The sequence below is a fragment of the Peromyscus leucopus genome, chromosome 6 (genome assembly GCF_004664715.2).
Source record: "Peromyscus leucopus breed LL Stock chromosome 6, UCI_PerLeu_2.1, whole genome shotgun sequence".
NCBI lineage: Eukaryota > Metazoa > Chordata > Mammalia > Rodentia > Cricetidae > Peromyscus > Peromyscus leucopus.
Genome location: NC_051068.1, coordinates 123807295 through 123823115, shown reverse-complemented (window position 1 = coordinate 123823115; position 15821 = coordinate 123807295). Strand labels below are relative to the sequence as shown.

At 44.1% G+C, this 15821-nt stretch overlaps 1 protein-coding gene across 2 annotated transcripts in view; it reads left to right on the top strand.

The window, feature by feature from the left end:
• Ak5 (adenylate kinase 5) overlaps positions 1-15821 on the top strand; it is a 198722-nt gene that overhangs the window by 45923 nt on the left and 136978 nt on the right. Inside the window, exon 6 of one of the 2 annotated variants that reach the window (XM_028879169.2) lies at positions 8412-8603. The exons of the other annotated variant lie outside the window; for it this stretch is intronic. Within the exon in view, the coding sequence (XP_028735002.1) occupies positions 8412-8603 (192 nt within the window). The remainder of the gene's footprint in view (positions 1-8411; positions 8604-15821) is intronic. 2 annotated transcript variants of the gene reach the window in all.

Here is a 15821-nt window from a genome sequence, read left to right as displayed (position 1 = left end):
CAGCATAGTAGACATTTGGTTCAGGTCGGCAGGCACATACCAAGGACAATTACTGTCAGCATTGTGGATATAAATGTTCGGTGTTGGCAAGGATGTAGAAAAGGGCTGGCTTAGAAACTGGCTAGATGTTATCACCAAATCTGGCAAGGAAAATCACTACGGCGATAACAGCACCACTTGACCCAATTCTTCTACCATTTTCTTCATTTTGTTTTCTTTTGTCTTCGGTCTGATCAGTCATGTGTCACTTGCTCAGTATCAAGGAGTCCCTGAACTGACCTCTGTGAACCAGGAAGGAGAGGCTTGGCCCCAGAGCTGGGAAGATCTGGAACTCTGCCCTGGCTTTTTCTCTCCTTCAGTATGACAAAGTCCCTCTGGTTTCCTTCTCTTTAGGTCCTTTTTGCTGAGACAAGATCTCATTACACAGCCCAGGGTGCCCTTGAATCTGCGGTCATCCTTCCTTGGCCACCCCCGTGGGTGGAAATTCAGACCTGCATCACCATGCCTGGCTGGTCCTTTTGTTCAGCATCAGGACTGACTGCTTAATGCTGCTAAAGGTTGCCTGTAGTTCTTAGGTGGTGATTAAAATCAAACCCGCAGTAATTGCTTCTCATTCTTTTGTGTTTGAACTCTCCATAGAAGGGGCTTGCTGGCATTCCAGATGTTCTACTTCTGGACTGTCACTGGTTCTCACTCTACCATCTTTCTAGAACCTTAACTTCTAGGTCGTGATAGCAAGATATTAGTAAATATTAGATGAATGAATAGCCAATAAACTAGATACCTAAATAACCATCTCTATGGTGGGAGAATATATCTGTAAAATAAAATAGCCCCATAAGTATACATTGTTTTCTTGTTGTCAGTCTGATATATATCAAACAACACCTTTAACTGTCTCTTTATTAAGTCCCTCCATGTTGACATCCTAATGTACCCTGGCTGCTTTTATTGAATGAAGCCCCACATCATTAAGACCAAGCCACAGAAATGCATTTTTTCATAAGCCAACATTAATGATTATATTTTTAAACCATTGATGGTGTACTCTGCTAGTGGACATGACTGATTTGGTTTATGACTAACTGCAGAAGAGTCAGAGTGCTCTAGATAACTATTCCCCTAATATAGTAAAAACAACGTAGGTGCATCTCAGATTGTCCTGCTGTTGCCCCAGAAATGTGGATCAAGGCAGTGCTGTGGAGGAAGAGACAGAAACTGGAGCCAGAGGTACACAGCACACCAGCACTGACCTTCTGAGCGTCTAGTCCACCACACTCACTAGCTGTGTGGAGAGCGGGAACTCCTAAGTCAGGATGAGCAGCAGAGGAGAGCAGAGAGGTAGCACTCTCCTCCTGCCTTCCGTCAATAAAAGTGAAACACGCTGTCCCTCAGCTTGGTGCTGTAGCGTTCTGACAGGCCTTGCTCCCTCCAACTGACGCCCACCCATTCTCCCTAAAGTGAAGAGGTGGGAGATCGATGTGACAGTCTTGCTTTCCAGAGAGAGAATTGTCCCACTTGGTGCCCTGTTCTTCTAAGACTGGGGAGCTTAACAGTTAAGGCCTCAGGTTAATTGGGGGAAGAGAGTAGATGAAGAAGACGAATGACCCCTTGTTGGTCAGTGTCCCAGCCCATCCAGTCCAGCATCTAGAATCTTCCAAACTTAATTTGGAAACATCCAGTCAAGACACGAATTATTCACTCCTTCCCACCCAGAAAGAACAGTAGCAGTCCATCTCCTCTCAGAGAGGATGTGGTACAATTGTATCTGCTGAAGGCACAAGCTGAAATACGTGCCGTGTTCCTGAGGCTCACAAGGCTGAGGGCCTCCTGTGACTTGCCTGGTAGAGCTGGCTCTCCCTGTGGTATGCACTCACAGGTTCTGCCTCTGCTGTGTCCTGTGGAACAGTTTGGCATATACTTGTATGATCCTTGATTAAGGTTTGTCTCCTCCATCAGAGTCAGGACATGTCTGATGTGTGCTTATTGTTATCCTTGGTACCCAAAATAGAATCTCTCTGATAAGAGGTATGGAAGCTACGAGTGAGCTAATAGGCAAATGACCATGTACTTCCTCTAGTTGCTATATCCTGGCTAACAACATTTACCATTCTGGCAAGTATGTAGTTTCCACTTGAATTTTTGAATTACTGAGATTTCATGTTTTTTAAACAAGTCTTTTATTGTTTTTAGGTGTTGCAGACATTTCCCACTGGGTAGGTAACCATAAGAGAAGTTTAGTAAATCAGACTACTTTAAGATAAACTCACTCAGGTCTGTGCAGTGATCACACTGTGGTGATGAGTTCTTTCTAAGATAAACTCATTCAGGTCTGTGCAGTGATCACACTGTGTGGTGATGGGTTCTTTCTAAGATAAACTCACTCAGGTCTGTGCAGTGATCACACTGTGTGGTGATGGGTTCTAAGATAAACTCACTCAGGTCTGTGCAGTGATCACAGTGTGTAGTGATGGGTTCTATCTAAGATAAACTCACTCAGGTCTGTACAGTGATCACACTGTGTGGTGATGGGTTCTAAGATAAACTCACTCAGGTCTGTGCAGTGATCACAGTGTGTGGTGATGAGTTCTTTCTAAGATAAACTCACTCAGGTCTGTGCAGTGATCACACTGTGTGGTGATGGGTTCTAAGATAAACTCACTCAGGTCTGTGCATGATCGTGATCACAGTGTGTGGTGATGAGTTCTGTCTAAGATAAACTCACTCAGGTCTGTGCAGTGATCACACTGTGTGGTGATGGGTTCTAAGATAAACTCACTCAGGTCTGTGCAGTGATCACAGTGTGTGGTGATGGGTCCTTTCTAAGATAAACTCACTCAGGTGCAGTGTGTCATCTGCCAGATTTTCGTGGTGGCTTTGCCCATCTTGTCTCTCTACAGTCCTCATTAAATTTCAGAGGTAACCTTGGTTTCCTTTAAAAAAAACTGTTAAAGTTAAGAGATTACATTGAATTTATAGATCATATTGAGAAGACTTGACATATTTTATCATCTATGTTTGTGGCTATGTTATGTGTCTCATTTTGTTTAGATCTTTAATGCCCAGATTAGTATAACACTCTTTTTAGTTACGTTTTTGGTTTTGTTTTGTTTTGTTTTGTTTTGTGTGTGTGTGTGTGTGTGTGTGTGTGTGTGTGTGTGTGTGTGTGTGTATGCATGTGTGGCACAGTGCACATGTGGAGGTCAGAGGCCAAGAGTCTCTTTCCACCGTGTTCACCATCAGGATCAACCTCGGGTCATCAGACTCGGCAGCATGGGCCTTTCTGAGCCCTCTCACGCACCCAAGTGTGGTCTCTGGGACCACCGTTCACTAGACTTTTAAAGACCTGGGCACTGAAATGACTTTTGTAGCAGCTGCTGTTTAGCTAGTATGGGTGAGTCATGCTGCCAGGTTTGTTCCCCCGCCCCGAAGTATGCTGAAAGTTGCTCAGAAATGATCTCCATATCATATGGCTCACATACGTGATGAAGTTACACCCCGAAGAGATGGCTCCACAACTAAGGTACTTGTTGCTCTTCCACAGGGCATTTGCATTTAGTATGCTCAAACCCACATTCAGAGATAAACATATACACAAAATTTAAAAAGAAAATAAAATTTTAATAGATGATAAAATCCAGTTATCCATCAGTTTTCCTTTCATAGTGACTAGCCCAGACTCTGTGGAGCACCACAGAGGTTTTCGCCTGGTCAATGTTTAATGTGTAAAAGAAACCATTAGGTAGGATGGGGTGGTAAACAGTAGCCCAGTGTTAGCAGCAAGTCCTCAGGGACCGCCCCCAGGGACAGGCAGTGCTGGGGCCGAGAATTGAATGTTCTGGTTTTAAAGCCATTTGCCACCAGAGTGCAGATGTTTACAGGTTTGGGGTTAACTCAGGCTAGAGAACCTCCGTGCTTTTTCTGTCTTTTAGTTTATGTGACTCCGGTTTTTATTCCAACTCTAATATTGTCCTTTTGCTTTAGTGTTTCGCTTCCTGATTTCTGACGGTGTAGTTGATCTAATTAGGAGTCTCAGGTCTCCTATCACAGCGTCGTAAAGAACAGGGCAGAGAGTGACTGTTGGCTAAGAGCAGAGAGTATTCAAAACAAATTCCCTTTGAGCTGACACTGTAACCATGTCCTTGCTTATACATAGGCTGATTCCTTTGAACAGAATTAAGGGCTTAAAATGGAGAGAAGGAGACTGAATAATTACCCATGGGATGCAGGGAAAAGACTCACTGACTTGATTCAGTGGGAGAAACAATATCGACTGTTTCAGATTGTACTGCCACATAGACAAAAGTGGTGTCCTTGTTTTCATGCTCATGCATTTTGGATCTGGATGCTCATTCATTCCTTCAGCTCATACTTTCTGAGAAGAAGGGCCAAGGAAAGGTGTGCCGCAGACTGCATGGTCCCTTCTGTTTGGGGATACTGCCCTTCCCTGTATGTCTCAAGCCAACTTGATGAATTCTCCTTCTGAAGTTCAAGGATGATTTTATTAGACGTTATGGGAAAGCGTAGTACAGGCTAGCTGACAAGCCCAGCAGCCACCAGGAGGTCAGTGGAGGGACAGTCACACCTTTGAGTTAGGCGTGGGACAGAATCACACAGCTTGTTAAGAAAGCAAAAGGAACTGCATGAGGTGGGCTGTCAATCAAGCCGAGGAAAGAGCTCCGGAGCCCTGCCTGCCACTCCTGTATGGTCTTCTGTGGTCCTTTCCGTCCCTCCTGTTTGTATTTTGAGGGTCTCCAGTCTCCCTCTGCAATGGGCTCCTTCCTCACAGTGCTCTCGACAAGCTTTTACAGCTCCTACTCCCCTTCCCCACAATGGTGTCTGCTGGTTTTTCATGACAGGATTTCACTGCGTAGCTCTGGCTGCCCTAGAACTCACCCTGTAGACCAGGCTGGCCCTGAACTTACAGAGATCCGCCTGCCTCTGCCTCCTGAGTGCTGGGATTAAAGGCTGTGAGGCCCAAGCAACGGCCCTGGCACAGAGGGTGGCCGCCCACCTGCAGCTAACTCAGGTTCTTCTCGAGCTGCAGTGCTGGTTCTCACCATTCTGTGCCTGGGTTTTTGTTTTGTTTTGAATTCACAGTTATATGCTTCTCAGTTTGTACCAAGGAAAGACAGCAGACTAATCCCAGTTATAAAATTAAGTAATTTTACAATTTCACTTCAAGGCTGTTTTTCTCCACACTGGACTTCCATTCATGAGAAGAAATTTTATATTTGTTACTCCATTTTTCAATAAATCTAAAATGACTATTTAAAAACTCTACTAATTTAAATACCAGCTTAACAAATGCAGTTTTATTGAAAGTGTAAGACATGAATCTGAAACTGTCTCTGTTATAAGAAGCCAACCGTAAGCGAAGATGTAATATGTAAAACTGCTTATGACCTTGCTGTGTTACACAGAAGAAAGTGTCTTCACTGCATGTGGAACACAATACAAAACACACTAGAACTAACCAGTTGATTTGAATAGGTGTCCAGTGCAAGGACTTAAAACTACAAGATGTTTTTACTTGCATCCGATATTGACCTGGTACTTCAAGGTTGGGTTTTTTCCCCCCTGTATTTTAATATGTACTGTTATCAAACCAAATAGTTTAATTTGTTTGTCGATAATTGCCATATTCCTTACATAATTTATTTAAAGTTATTTTAAATGTGTCCTTTATTATGTCCTATAATGATGAATATTATATACAATAATAAATACAAATTTTAAAATATAGTATTTTAGAAAAGTATAGTTTTAGCTTCAAGTAATCTCCTGATTGTATGTCATAAAAAGTACAAGTGATCTTCTAAATTTTTAAGGTTATTCAAAAGCAGTTTACATTTTGGGGTGTATTTATCTGTGTATGTCAACGGTATATGTCTGTTTGTGGAGGTGGTGTGCATGCACATGTGCACATATGTGTGGAAACAGAGGTCAACCTCATCAAAGGTCAACCTCACCAAAGGTCAACCTCATCAAAGGTCAACCTCATCAAAGGTCAACCTCATCAAAGGTCAACCTCACCAAAGGTCAACCTCATCAAAGGTCAACCTCATCAAAGGTCAACCTCATCAAAGGTCAACCTCATCAATGGTCAACCTCATCAAAGGTCTTCTGTGGTTCTCTCCAGCTTACTTTTTGGTTTTGAGGCAGAGTCTCTCAGCGGCCCTGAGCTCGCTGACTCAGCTGGGCTGGCTAGGGAGCTCCAGAGATCAGTGTTTCCTCAACACTGAGATTGCAGGCGTGTACTCAGGACCTGGCTTCACATGGGTTCTGGGCGTCTGAACCCAGGTCCTCACGCTTGCATGGTAAGCACCTTACTGATGGAGCCGTCACCCCAGCCACACAGGGTTTGTGTTTTTATTTCTTTCTTTTGTTTCTAAAGGAGAGAGGGGACACTAAAGTACTGTGTTGGAAATCTCCCCCTTATTTAAGAAAATGGGCTCAGGAGGACTGAAATTTGCCAAAGGACAAACGCCTGCCAGGTGGCAGATTCTGGATGGAAACTCAAGACAGCCTCATTCTGGATGCTGCTATCAGTCCCTTTCCCTGTGCAGCTGTGATTAAAGGCTGGGGCTCTGGAGGGAGGGAGACAGAGGACTGCTGAGGACAAACCTATAGGTGTGGTGATCCCTGGGATAGCCTGGGGTTCCTTGCGGGCTAGAAGGACACCAAGACCTTAGGGCTTCTAGATCAGAGATGTAAAAGGAGCATTGCTACCAGAGGAAGAGAGAGAAGGAGGGAGGGGAGAGGTGGGAAGGGAGGGGGAAGGGGAAAGGGAGGGGGAAGGAGGGAGGGAGGGAAGAGAAAGAGTTTTACTGTGATTTGGTTTAGGTAAAAAGTCCTAAGATCAATTTGGGACTTTGCTGAGTCACAAGTAGCATTAAGACCTCCGGAAAGGACTGTGACAAAAACGGTTGGAAACAGGACCGAGGGCTGTTGAGAGTCAGTGGAGAAAGTGCATTTGGAATCGATGCAGGGTGCAGATAAAAGCCAAACAGGAAAGCCACTGCAAGAAAGCAAGCCTGGAGAGAGGAGGAACATGACTGAAGACTTGGAAAACAACCCTCCTGGGAGTTCAAAGAGGAAAAATTATAGGGGGGAAAACAACAGAATTTAAAAATCATGTCAAAAGAGACCCAGAATCACACTGAATAAGGGAAATGGAGAGCTAGGGAGCGTGGCTGAAATGTCTTGAGTTTGTCCTGGGCACTTCCTTTTATGTATGTAGTCCTCAGGATAACACATAGACATCAGTTCACACATCCACATTAGCAAATGAGGACACAAATGCTTGGAGTTTCAGCTCTCTGCCCTGTTTGGTCCTGACACAAATCCTTCCAGCCTTCCAAGTCAATTCTCTTTTTCTCCCTTAAAAATCTTATTTTATGTTGTCTGTGTGTGTGTGTGTGCACACACACGCGCGCATGTGCGCACACGCGCGTGTGCACATGCTTTAGTACCATGGCATGCATGAGGAGGCCAGAGGAGAACTTGGGGGGTGCTTTTGTCTTTCTACCATATGGGTCCTGGGGACCAGATTTAGGTTGTCAGCCATGCTGATAAATGCCTTTACCACTGAGCCACCTCACAGGCCACAGAAGCACTGTTTTTTAAATTGGAGACTCTTACTTTAAACCACGACCTTTAACTTCTTCCCGTGCTCGGCAGTATATTGCATACCCTTCCTCGTCATGATACCTTTTAAACACACCAGTTCTCGGTTACATAAAAACATGGTATTTCAGGAAGGACTCTGACTGCCTGGCGCTGTGAGACAGGGAAAGGAGGAGTGGGTACAGACCAGACAGCCCCAGATTCAACTTCGACCTTAGTGACAGTGTGAACTCAAAGCAGTTCGGATTCTCAAAGCCTTGTTCTGCTCATGTGTGAAACAGACTTGATGTTTATTGCCTTGTAGAATGCTATCAAGCTTAGTCATCATATGAGGAAATAGTTCAGCACTGGCCTTTAGCATATGGTAGCCAGCTTTAAAACGGAGCAGACAGTGGTGACAGAGGAAGCGTGGATTTGCTGCAGACAGCTGTGGCCTGGTGATTATCTCTCCTCCAAAATCAAGTTGTGTGTGCTCTAAGTAAGTGCAGACTGCATTGCTCTTTACTCAACCTGAAAACTTATGTGAGCATAGACAGAAGATGTTTGCTGAAGTATAAAGGGCCACCACACACTGCCACATGGGGGCTGGCTGTTAATTACAAGGACTGCAATGGGGCTAGGTAGCCCTGGCCTTGTACGGATAGCAGCTCGGGAAATGCGATGGAAAAGGATGAAGAGCCAAGGACGCGGCCACTGCAGCGGAGCCACTGGAGGGTTGCGCTGCTGTCCATGGCTGTTGCTTGGCACCTCAAACACCTGTCTACCTGTCGTGCTTCCCACAGATCTGCACCCCTGACCTGGTGGTGTTCCTGGCTTGTGCCAACCAGAGGCTCAGAGAGAGATTAGTGAAGCGTGCAGAGCAACAGGGACGACCTGATGACAATCTGAAAGCCACCCAAAGGAGACTAGTAAACTTCAAGCAGAACGCTGCCCCGCTGGTGAAATACTTCCAGGAGAAAGGACTCATCATGACCGTAAGTTGGCCTCTCTGGGGCATAACCTCACAGAGTGACCTTTCAGACCTCTAATGGTCCATGTTCTCACTTAGGAATTCTCTTGATTTTAAGAAGTAGCTTTGGGAACAATGTGCAGTATCAATTAAAAAAATTTAAAGTAGTCATTTTTACTAATATCCCTTAATTTAGCCATAATGATTTTTAAAATCTTGCATTTTTAGTTTGATGTCTATGAAAGAGAATGTGTTGATCTTGTCTACAGTTCCATATCACCCAAGTTTAAAGTGTTTTGCAGCAACAATCTGGGTAGTTAAGCAACATTTGCCCATTTCTCTGTTTACCACACAATATCAGTAGACTTACAGACAGCAGTTGTCATGGGATGGTAGGAGACGAATTTTTAGGTTGGACTTTGTCATGTACTATATGAGGTAACAGATCCTGACTCTGCCGTCATGTTTCCTGGTGGTTTGACTTGTTGTAAATGAGAGCTGGTGTTGAAATGGAAGGTGTCCATCTTTCTGCACCTTTAATATAGTGCAGTGTATGCACACACATGTCAGTATTAACATTTTCCTACATAGCCAGTTGGTTCTATGGTTACTGGTATTCAGTGTACCAATGGAGGATGACGCTGGGTCTTCAGACCCCTCATTTTTTAGAATATGAGCCTTGAGAGGTGAAGGTCCAGCCTAATTGACAATGTGACAGATCTGATTCAATATTAAGTCACGGTAAAGACAGAGACCACAGGCCACAAAAAAAAAAAAAAAATTCCTCATGCCACAGAAGCCATGGCAGCTTCCTGGCAGCTGGACTATGGTAGGCAGCATCAGACTTTTCTGTCCTGACCTCTGCCCCTTCGCCCCAGACTAAGAGTTCTTGCCTAGTGGGCTGGCATGCTCTGCTGTGAATCTGGTGAAAACAATGTACATCCTTCCCATTTTTCAGTTTTTAGTAATGACTGAAGCATGTTCACAGAATTCCTGTGACCTAACGATGCTTGTGGTAAACCGTCTCTTGGTTGGACTAAGATGCCCTCAGAACTAAAGAGATAGCTGCAGCATTGGGATGGTAATCCTCTCCATCTTGATATATTTATTGTGATTTGTGCTTTGAGTCAGAGTTGTAAATCTGGTCTGGAGATGACTTCCCATACCAGAGGTCATTTATGTTTTGGCTTAAAACAAACAGTGAGTTCTAGGAAAGATTTGGGGACATTGGGGTGGGTTTTTCTATGACTCTGTGTGTGTGTGTGTGTGTGTGTGTGTGTGTGTGTGTGTGTGTGTGTGTGTGTGTTGTATGTGTGTGTGATGTGTGTGTGATATGTGTATGTGATATATGTGTTGTGATGTGTGTGTATGTGTGATATGTGTATGTGATGTGTGTGTTTGGTGTACATATGTGTGTGGTGTGTGTGTGTGATGTGTATGTATGTGTAATGTGTGTGTGTGATGTGTGATGTTTGTGTGTGGTGTATGTGGATGTGTATGTATGTGTGATGTGTGTGTGATGTGTGTGTGGTGTGTGTGTGTGCTTGGCGGTTGTGTATTTTTCTCACTTACCAGTACTGATTTCTGCCTTGTGCTATGATAAAAGAAGTGAACCCTGCAGACTAACTCCCAACACAAGGAGCAGAGCCAGAGTTTAATTGATATGCCCATGGTTTAAAGGTAACACCGAGTGTCCTGATGACTCCCTGCGATCCTCATCGGAGCTGAGCAGATTTCCCAAATGAATGCAGAGCGGGGAGTGGTAATTTACTAATAGTTTGCATGGAGGTGAAGTGCCGTTGCCTGTAATTGAAGGAGTCAGTGACAGTAGAGCTAGCAGCCGTGACCTCACTGCTGAAACCGAGTGAGCTCTAAGATAAATGCCGCTAATTACTGGGAGGAAACTTGCCTCACAAAGCCACCTTTTGGAAACTAGGGAACACAGGCTGAGCTCCCGAGAGTATAATTTGAAAAAAATAGTCTGACAAAGACTTAAATCCTGTCTTCTGAGACACGTGCTCTCTTTCAGTGCTGGGATCACAGTTCCCTTTCAGAATCAAAATTTGGTGGCACCACTGTTTTTAAAGATGAGCTAAATAATAAAAACAACCATCTTTATTCATCCCAGCCATGTTAAGATTTTAATAAAAATCTATTGGTTAATAGGTTAGACTCAAAGTTTTCCTTTTCTCTGTCTCTCCCTCCAGCCCCCTGCCTGGGCTTCTACCTGCCACTCCTGATGGATTCCTTTATTCGATTAGTAAATAGTCACTCAGAAGACGTTCCTCTGCTGGTTGTTCGGGTTGTAGGCCGAGGGGATGGCTCAGAGTGTAAGAGTGCTTGCCCAGTTCAGAGCCTGTCTTCATTTGCTTTTTGTTCCTATGGTAACTACTATAACTAAAAGCAACTCGGAGAGGAAAGAGTTTATTTCACCTTTTGTGCTATAGTCCGTTATTGAGGGAAGTCAAGACAGAAAACTCCAGGCAGGACCTCGAGGCAGAAACCCAGAGAAGTGCTGCTTTCTGGCTTGCTGTCCTAGGCTTGTTCAGCTACTTTTCTTATACAACCCAGGCCCACCTGCCTAGGGATGGTTCTGCCCACAGTGGGCTTAGACGCTTCTACATCAGTCAGCGATCAAGAAAATGCCCAGTCTGATGGAGGCAATTCCTCAGTTGAGATTCTCTCTTCCCAGGAATGTCTAGGTTTGTGTCAAGTTGACAGTAACTAAGACAGATACCCAGCACCCATGTGTAAAGTACTTGTAACCTGGTAACTGAGGATACTTGTAACCCCAGCACTGGAGGTGGGACAGAGACAGGAGGATTGCTGGAGCTGGCTAGTTGGCCAGCCAGCCTAGCTGAAAACAGAAAACTCAGTAAGGGCCCATGAGAGACCCTGTCTTGGAAGAATAAGGCAGGGAGTGATAGTGTAGGACAACTGTCTTCCCCCAGATGCACAGCACATGCAACTATGCACACACATGTATACACCACACACAAAATAAAAGAAGAGTAAAGGCTTCTTCATTGGGTTCTTCATTGACTATTTCAAACTCCTAGACATTGCTAACCCAGGACATCATGTGTCCCCAGTACAGAAAGAGTGTATAGTATATGGGGAAATGTATATGAAATGTGAGCTATGGATTATGAGGACTGGTGAGTCCCTGGATGTGAGAATGTTCAGGGATCTTCCACATAGTTTTTGCATTCTCAGGGACTGGAATTCCCTGCAAAAAAAACAAACAAACAAACAAAAAAAAAAAAAAAAAGAACAGGCTCCCTCCCCATCCATATGTAGTGAATTAACCACTGGTCTCCAAGAAAGCCTCCTGAGGATTACTGGTCCTTGGAGTTTGAAACCTCATGTGGAATCTCAGCTCCTCTGATATTTAATATCATGATGTCCCACAAGGTCTGCCATAGCTGGAGAGAGGGTGTGAGCTGCCTTGCAATGTTATACAGGAGCAGGGAGAGAAGGGATGTGACCTGATGATGGATGACAATGTAGAGACCGTGTTTAAGGTTCACCAGACATCTTTATCGCATGGTTCAGATGCCAGTGGCATCACCCATCACCCATGTAACCTGCAGATGGCACAACCTTCTCTGTAACTCACATCCCTGTAGAATTGATGCCATCCTCCATTTTGTCCCGTTGTGCTTATGAAGATTAACGGATGGCGTATGTATAAAGGGTCCCTAGACTGTGGTAAGCGTCGTTCAGTTGGTTGATCTCATTCCATGACTTCTGTTTCTCTTTCCCCTCTGCCCCTCGAATGCTCTTCTGGGGTCTAAAACTCTCACTGGCGAGACCATGTCTTTTGAGGAAACTACTGCTCCTCCCCAAATAACTGTTAAGAAACCCCAAATTAATAATTTAGGGTTCTAAAACTTCATGGCAACTTACTTTTATCTTTAAGTATGCCTGTTGATGAATTATGAAGTTACCCAATGGCTTTGTTTCTCTATTTTGTGGTGGATTGAACCAAGGGTCTGTGTCTGCTAGGCAAGCCCACTACCACTGTGCTATGTCCCTGGCCAAAACTTTCTGTAACAGCCGTGTTGCCTACACAATCCAGATGTGTCTGAACAGTGTAGTTGAATTGTAATGGACCATCAACCCACTCTTTTCTTTTTCATACTTCCTCATTGACTATGTATCTGTTGGTAGATGTGACTAAAGAAAAAAAACCATTTTGACTGAAAAGAGAATCTAATAGTCAGAGATTCGGTATGCCGTGGTCTGGTCATGATCTTGTCAATGCTCTTCCCATATTATTTTGTTTGCAGGCTGAATTTAAGTGACAGGAAATCCAAAGGCTTGTGTAGTGGGTCTTTGAGGAATTTTTTCAATGTGTTGACTTTTGTTCACCATAATTACTAGATACAATTTCTTTTCATTCTTTATTGATCCTTACATTTTTAACTAAAGGGTAGGATGTTGGGATTTTCCAGAGTTTGTGAAATGTCTTTCATGAGGATGTGGGTATTTGGAATTAGGGAAGTTGTTTATTTGGTGTTGACTGAGTGAGCTGCTCTCAGGACATGTTGGGCACTTGGACTTATGAACTGCATTACTGCTGGATAATAAGTTCCCTTTTATTGATTTTTGAAGTCTCAATATAATGTTTGGTGTTATCTTAATTTAAAAAGCTTAAACATAAATGAATTAGTTGGTCAAGAAGTCTTCATAATTTTGTTCCTTACCTTTTATGTTAGTGGTCAAACCCACTGCCTGTGGATGCTGGACAGGTGCTCTATCACGGAAACGTAGTTATGTATGGATATGAAGGACGCCGAAAGTGTATTTGCAAGACTCTTATTTTTAAAGAAAGAAATGTTTGAAGTCCTTGAAAACAGAGGCAAAATGTTCTGTCAGTTATTTTCTGCCATGCATCAAGCTTTGTGCTTTGGGCCTCTCGCCAGGCTAGAAAGACAAATGACTTCCCGGACTGAACAAAAGCTGCTTCACATGGGTGACGGTTAGGGCCAGTGAGATGGCTCAGCCAATTAAGGGTACTTGCCACCAAACCTAGCCATCTGAGTTCGATCCCCTGGCCCCACATGATGAAAGGTGAGAACCCACTCTCCCAAGTTGTCCTCTGACCTCCGCATGCATGCCATGGTATACATGTACACACACATGTGCACATCCATACAAACACACACACACACATACAAGCACAGTAAATGTGTAAAATATGACTTAAAATATTTTATTTTAAAAAATGTGTGATAATCAGTGAATGTCTACTTTAGACGGTGAATCAAGCAACAGCCATTTTCCTTGTGGACATAAGAGGATATAAGAAAATACAAGAATTTAAAATGAGAAGTAAGCTCTAGTCATAAAATGTATGAAGAATCCTCCTAATTCATATCAAAGTTTACCAACTGGATTTCTTCAAACAACAATCGGATAGGCTGAAAAAATTAAAAGCAGGATTATTTCTTGTTTACCAACACCAGCTTTCCTGAGAGAGCAGTCAAGTGATTGCAGCCAGTCTATGTTCTCTCATTTCAGTAATTATCTCACACAATTTTGGGACTTTTGGTTTTACAGAGTAGGAGTATTAGAAAAAAGAGTTCTCTATTCTTGGCATTCTTTGAAGTGGATGTATTTATTTATTCACTTTTGAGACAGGGTGTCATGCGGCTCTGACTGAACTCAGGCTTGCTACATAGCTGAAAGTGACCTTGAATTTCTGATCCCCCTGCCTCCATCTCCCGAGCGCTGCTCTTACAGGCATGTACCACCATGCCCCCCTGGAATATGCACCGTAGGGTGTGGAACCTGAGGCCTGTTGAATGTTAGGCAAGCATGCTACCGATTGAGCTACATCTTCATCCACTGACATGAGTATTTTCAACATGTGTGCCCTTCCCCCTTCTCTCTCTGTCTCTCCCACACATATACTCTGTCTCTGTCTCTGTCTCTCTCTCTCTCACACACACACACACATACACACACAGACACAAATTAGAAATGACTCTGCAAATCAAGTCTCTAAATAAGTATGTGACTTCTGACAAAACAAAAAACAATAAATAAATAAACAAACAAACAAATAAATAATGCCTCCAAACCTCTGCCTGGCTCTTCTCACTTTTCTGTGCCTTAGGGACCACTCCATCACCAGGTAGTATCAAAACAGGCCACAGAGGACACACTCCTGTCAAAGCCAACTCCTGGGCTAGGGCATGTCTCAGAGGTGTTTGTGTCATATGGGGTGGGGAGGGGTGGGACCCAGTGAGCCACCTCACTTCCCGCTGGGCACTGTCCTGAGCCTGGAAAGCTCCCTTTGCATTTCACTTCCTTCCTCTGCTGTTCCTCACTCCTTTTCAGTTAGGAGAGCTCCGTACTCCACATTTCAAATTTACCACTGAAACTGTAATTCCCATCCCACCGGATACTGCTACCCAGAGGAAAAGTGAACAGGAATAGCTGCTGCTTTCAGACTGCAACAATGAAGAATTATTCTTTAATTAACCCCGAGTTTCCTGGGAACCAGCACTAGCCTTCAAGATGCCAACACGCCGATGCGGTTTGGATGTGAACTGTTCCACAGGCTAGTGTGTTTGCACACCTGGTCTCCAGCTGCTGGCACTGTTTGGGGAGTACTTTTAAGACGCCGGGTCTTCCTGGAGGAAGTCCGTCACCGGGGCCAGTCTTTGGGTTTTATAGCCTGGCTTCACTTCCTCCTCCCTCTCTCTGTCATGACTGCCAGGACAGCCTGATGATCATACAGCCATGCCTTACCTGTCATAACGGACAGTAGCCAAAATGTACCTTTCTCCCCTTCCCTGGCTTTCGTAAGGATGTTCTATCACAACAGAAGAGGAACGAATACTCTTGCCCCAGAGTCTCCGTGCTGGCCCCTGGGGATCAGTGCCATCCCCATCCGGGTCATGGTATAGTGTAACTGAAATGGAAACCGAAATGCTTGTGAAGAAATAAATCTAAGCACTGGTGTCGTGGTATAGTGTAACTGAAATGGAAGCAGAAATGCTTGTGAAGAAATAAATCTAAGCAGCGCCACAGTCCATAAACCACCAGGAGACTCGGCAGCCGCCTCATCTTGAGGAGGGCACAGAAAACACTTGCTAGCATCTCGCCCAAACAAACCCAATCTCCCAAAATTACTAGGAGGGAAATTTTGTCGTGCTTCTTTCTCAGTAGGTGGACATGGATGAATTTGCAGCCTGTAAGACAGTGAACCCACATTTCTTCTTTAGTATCA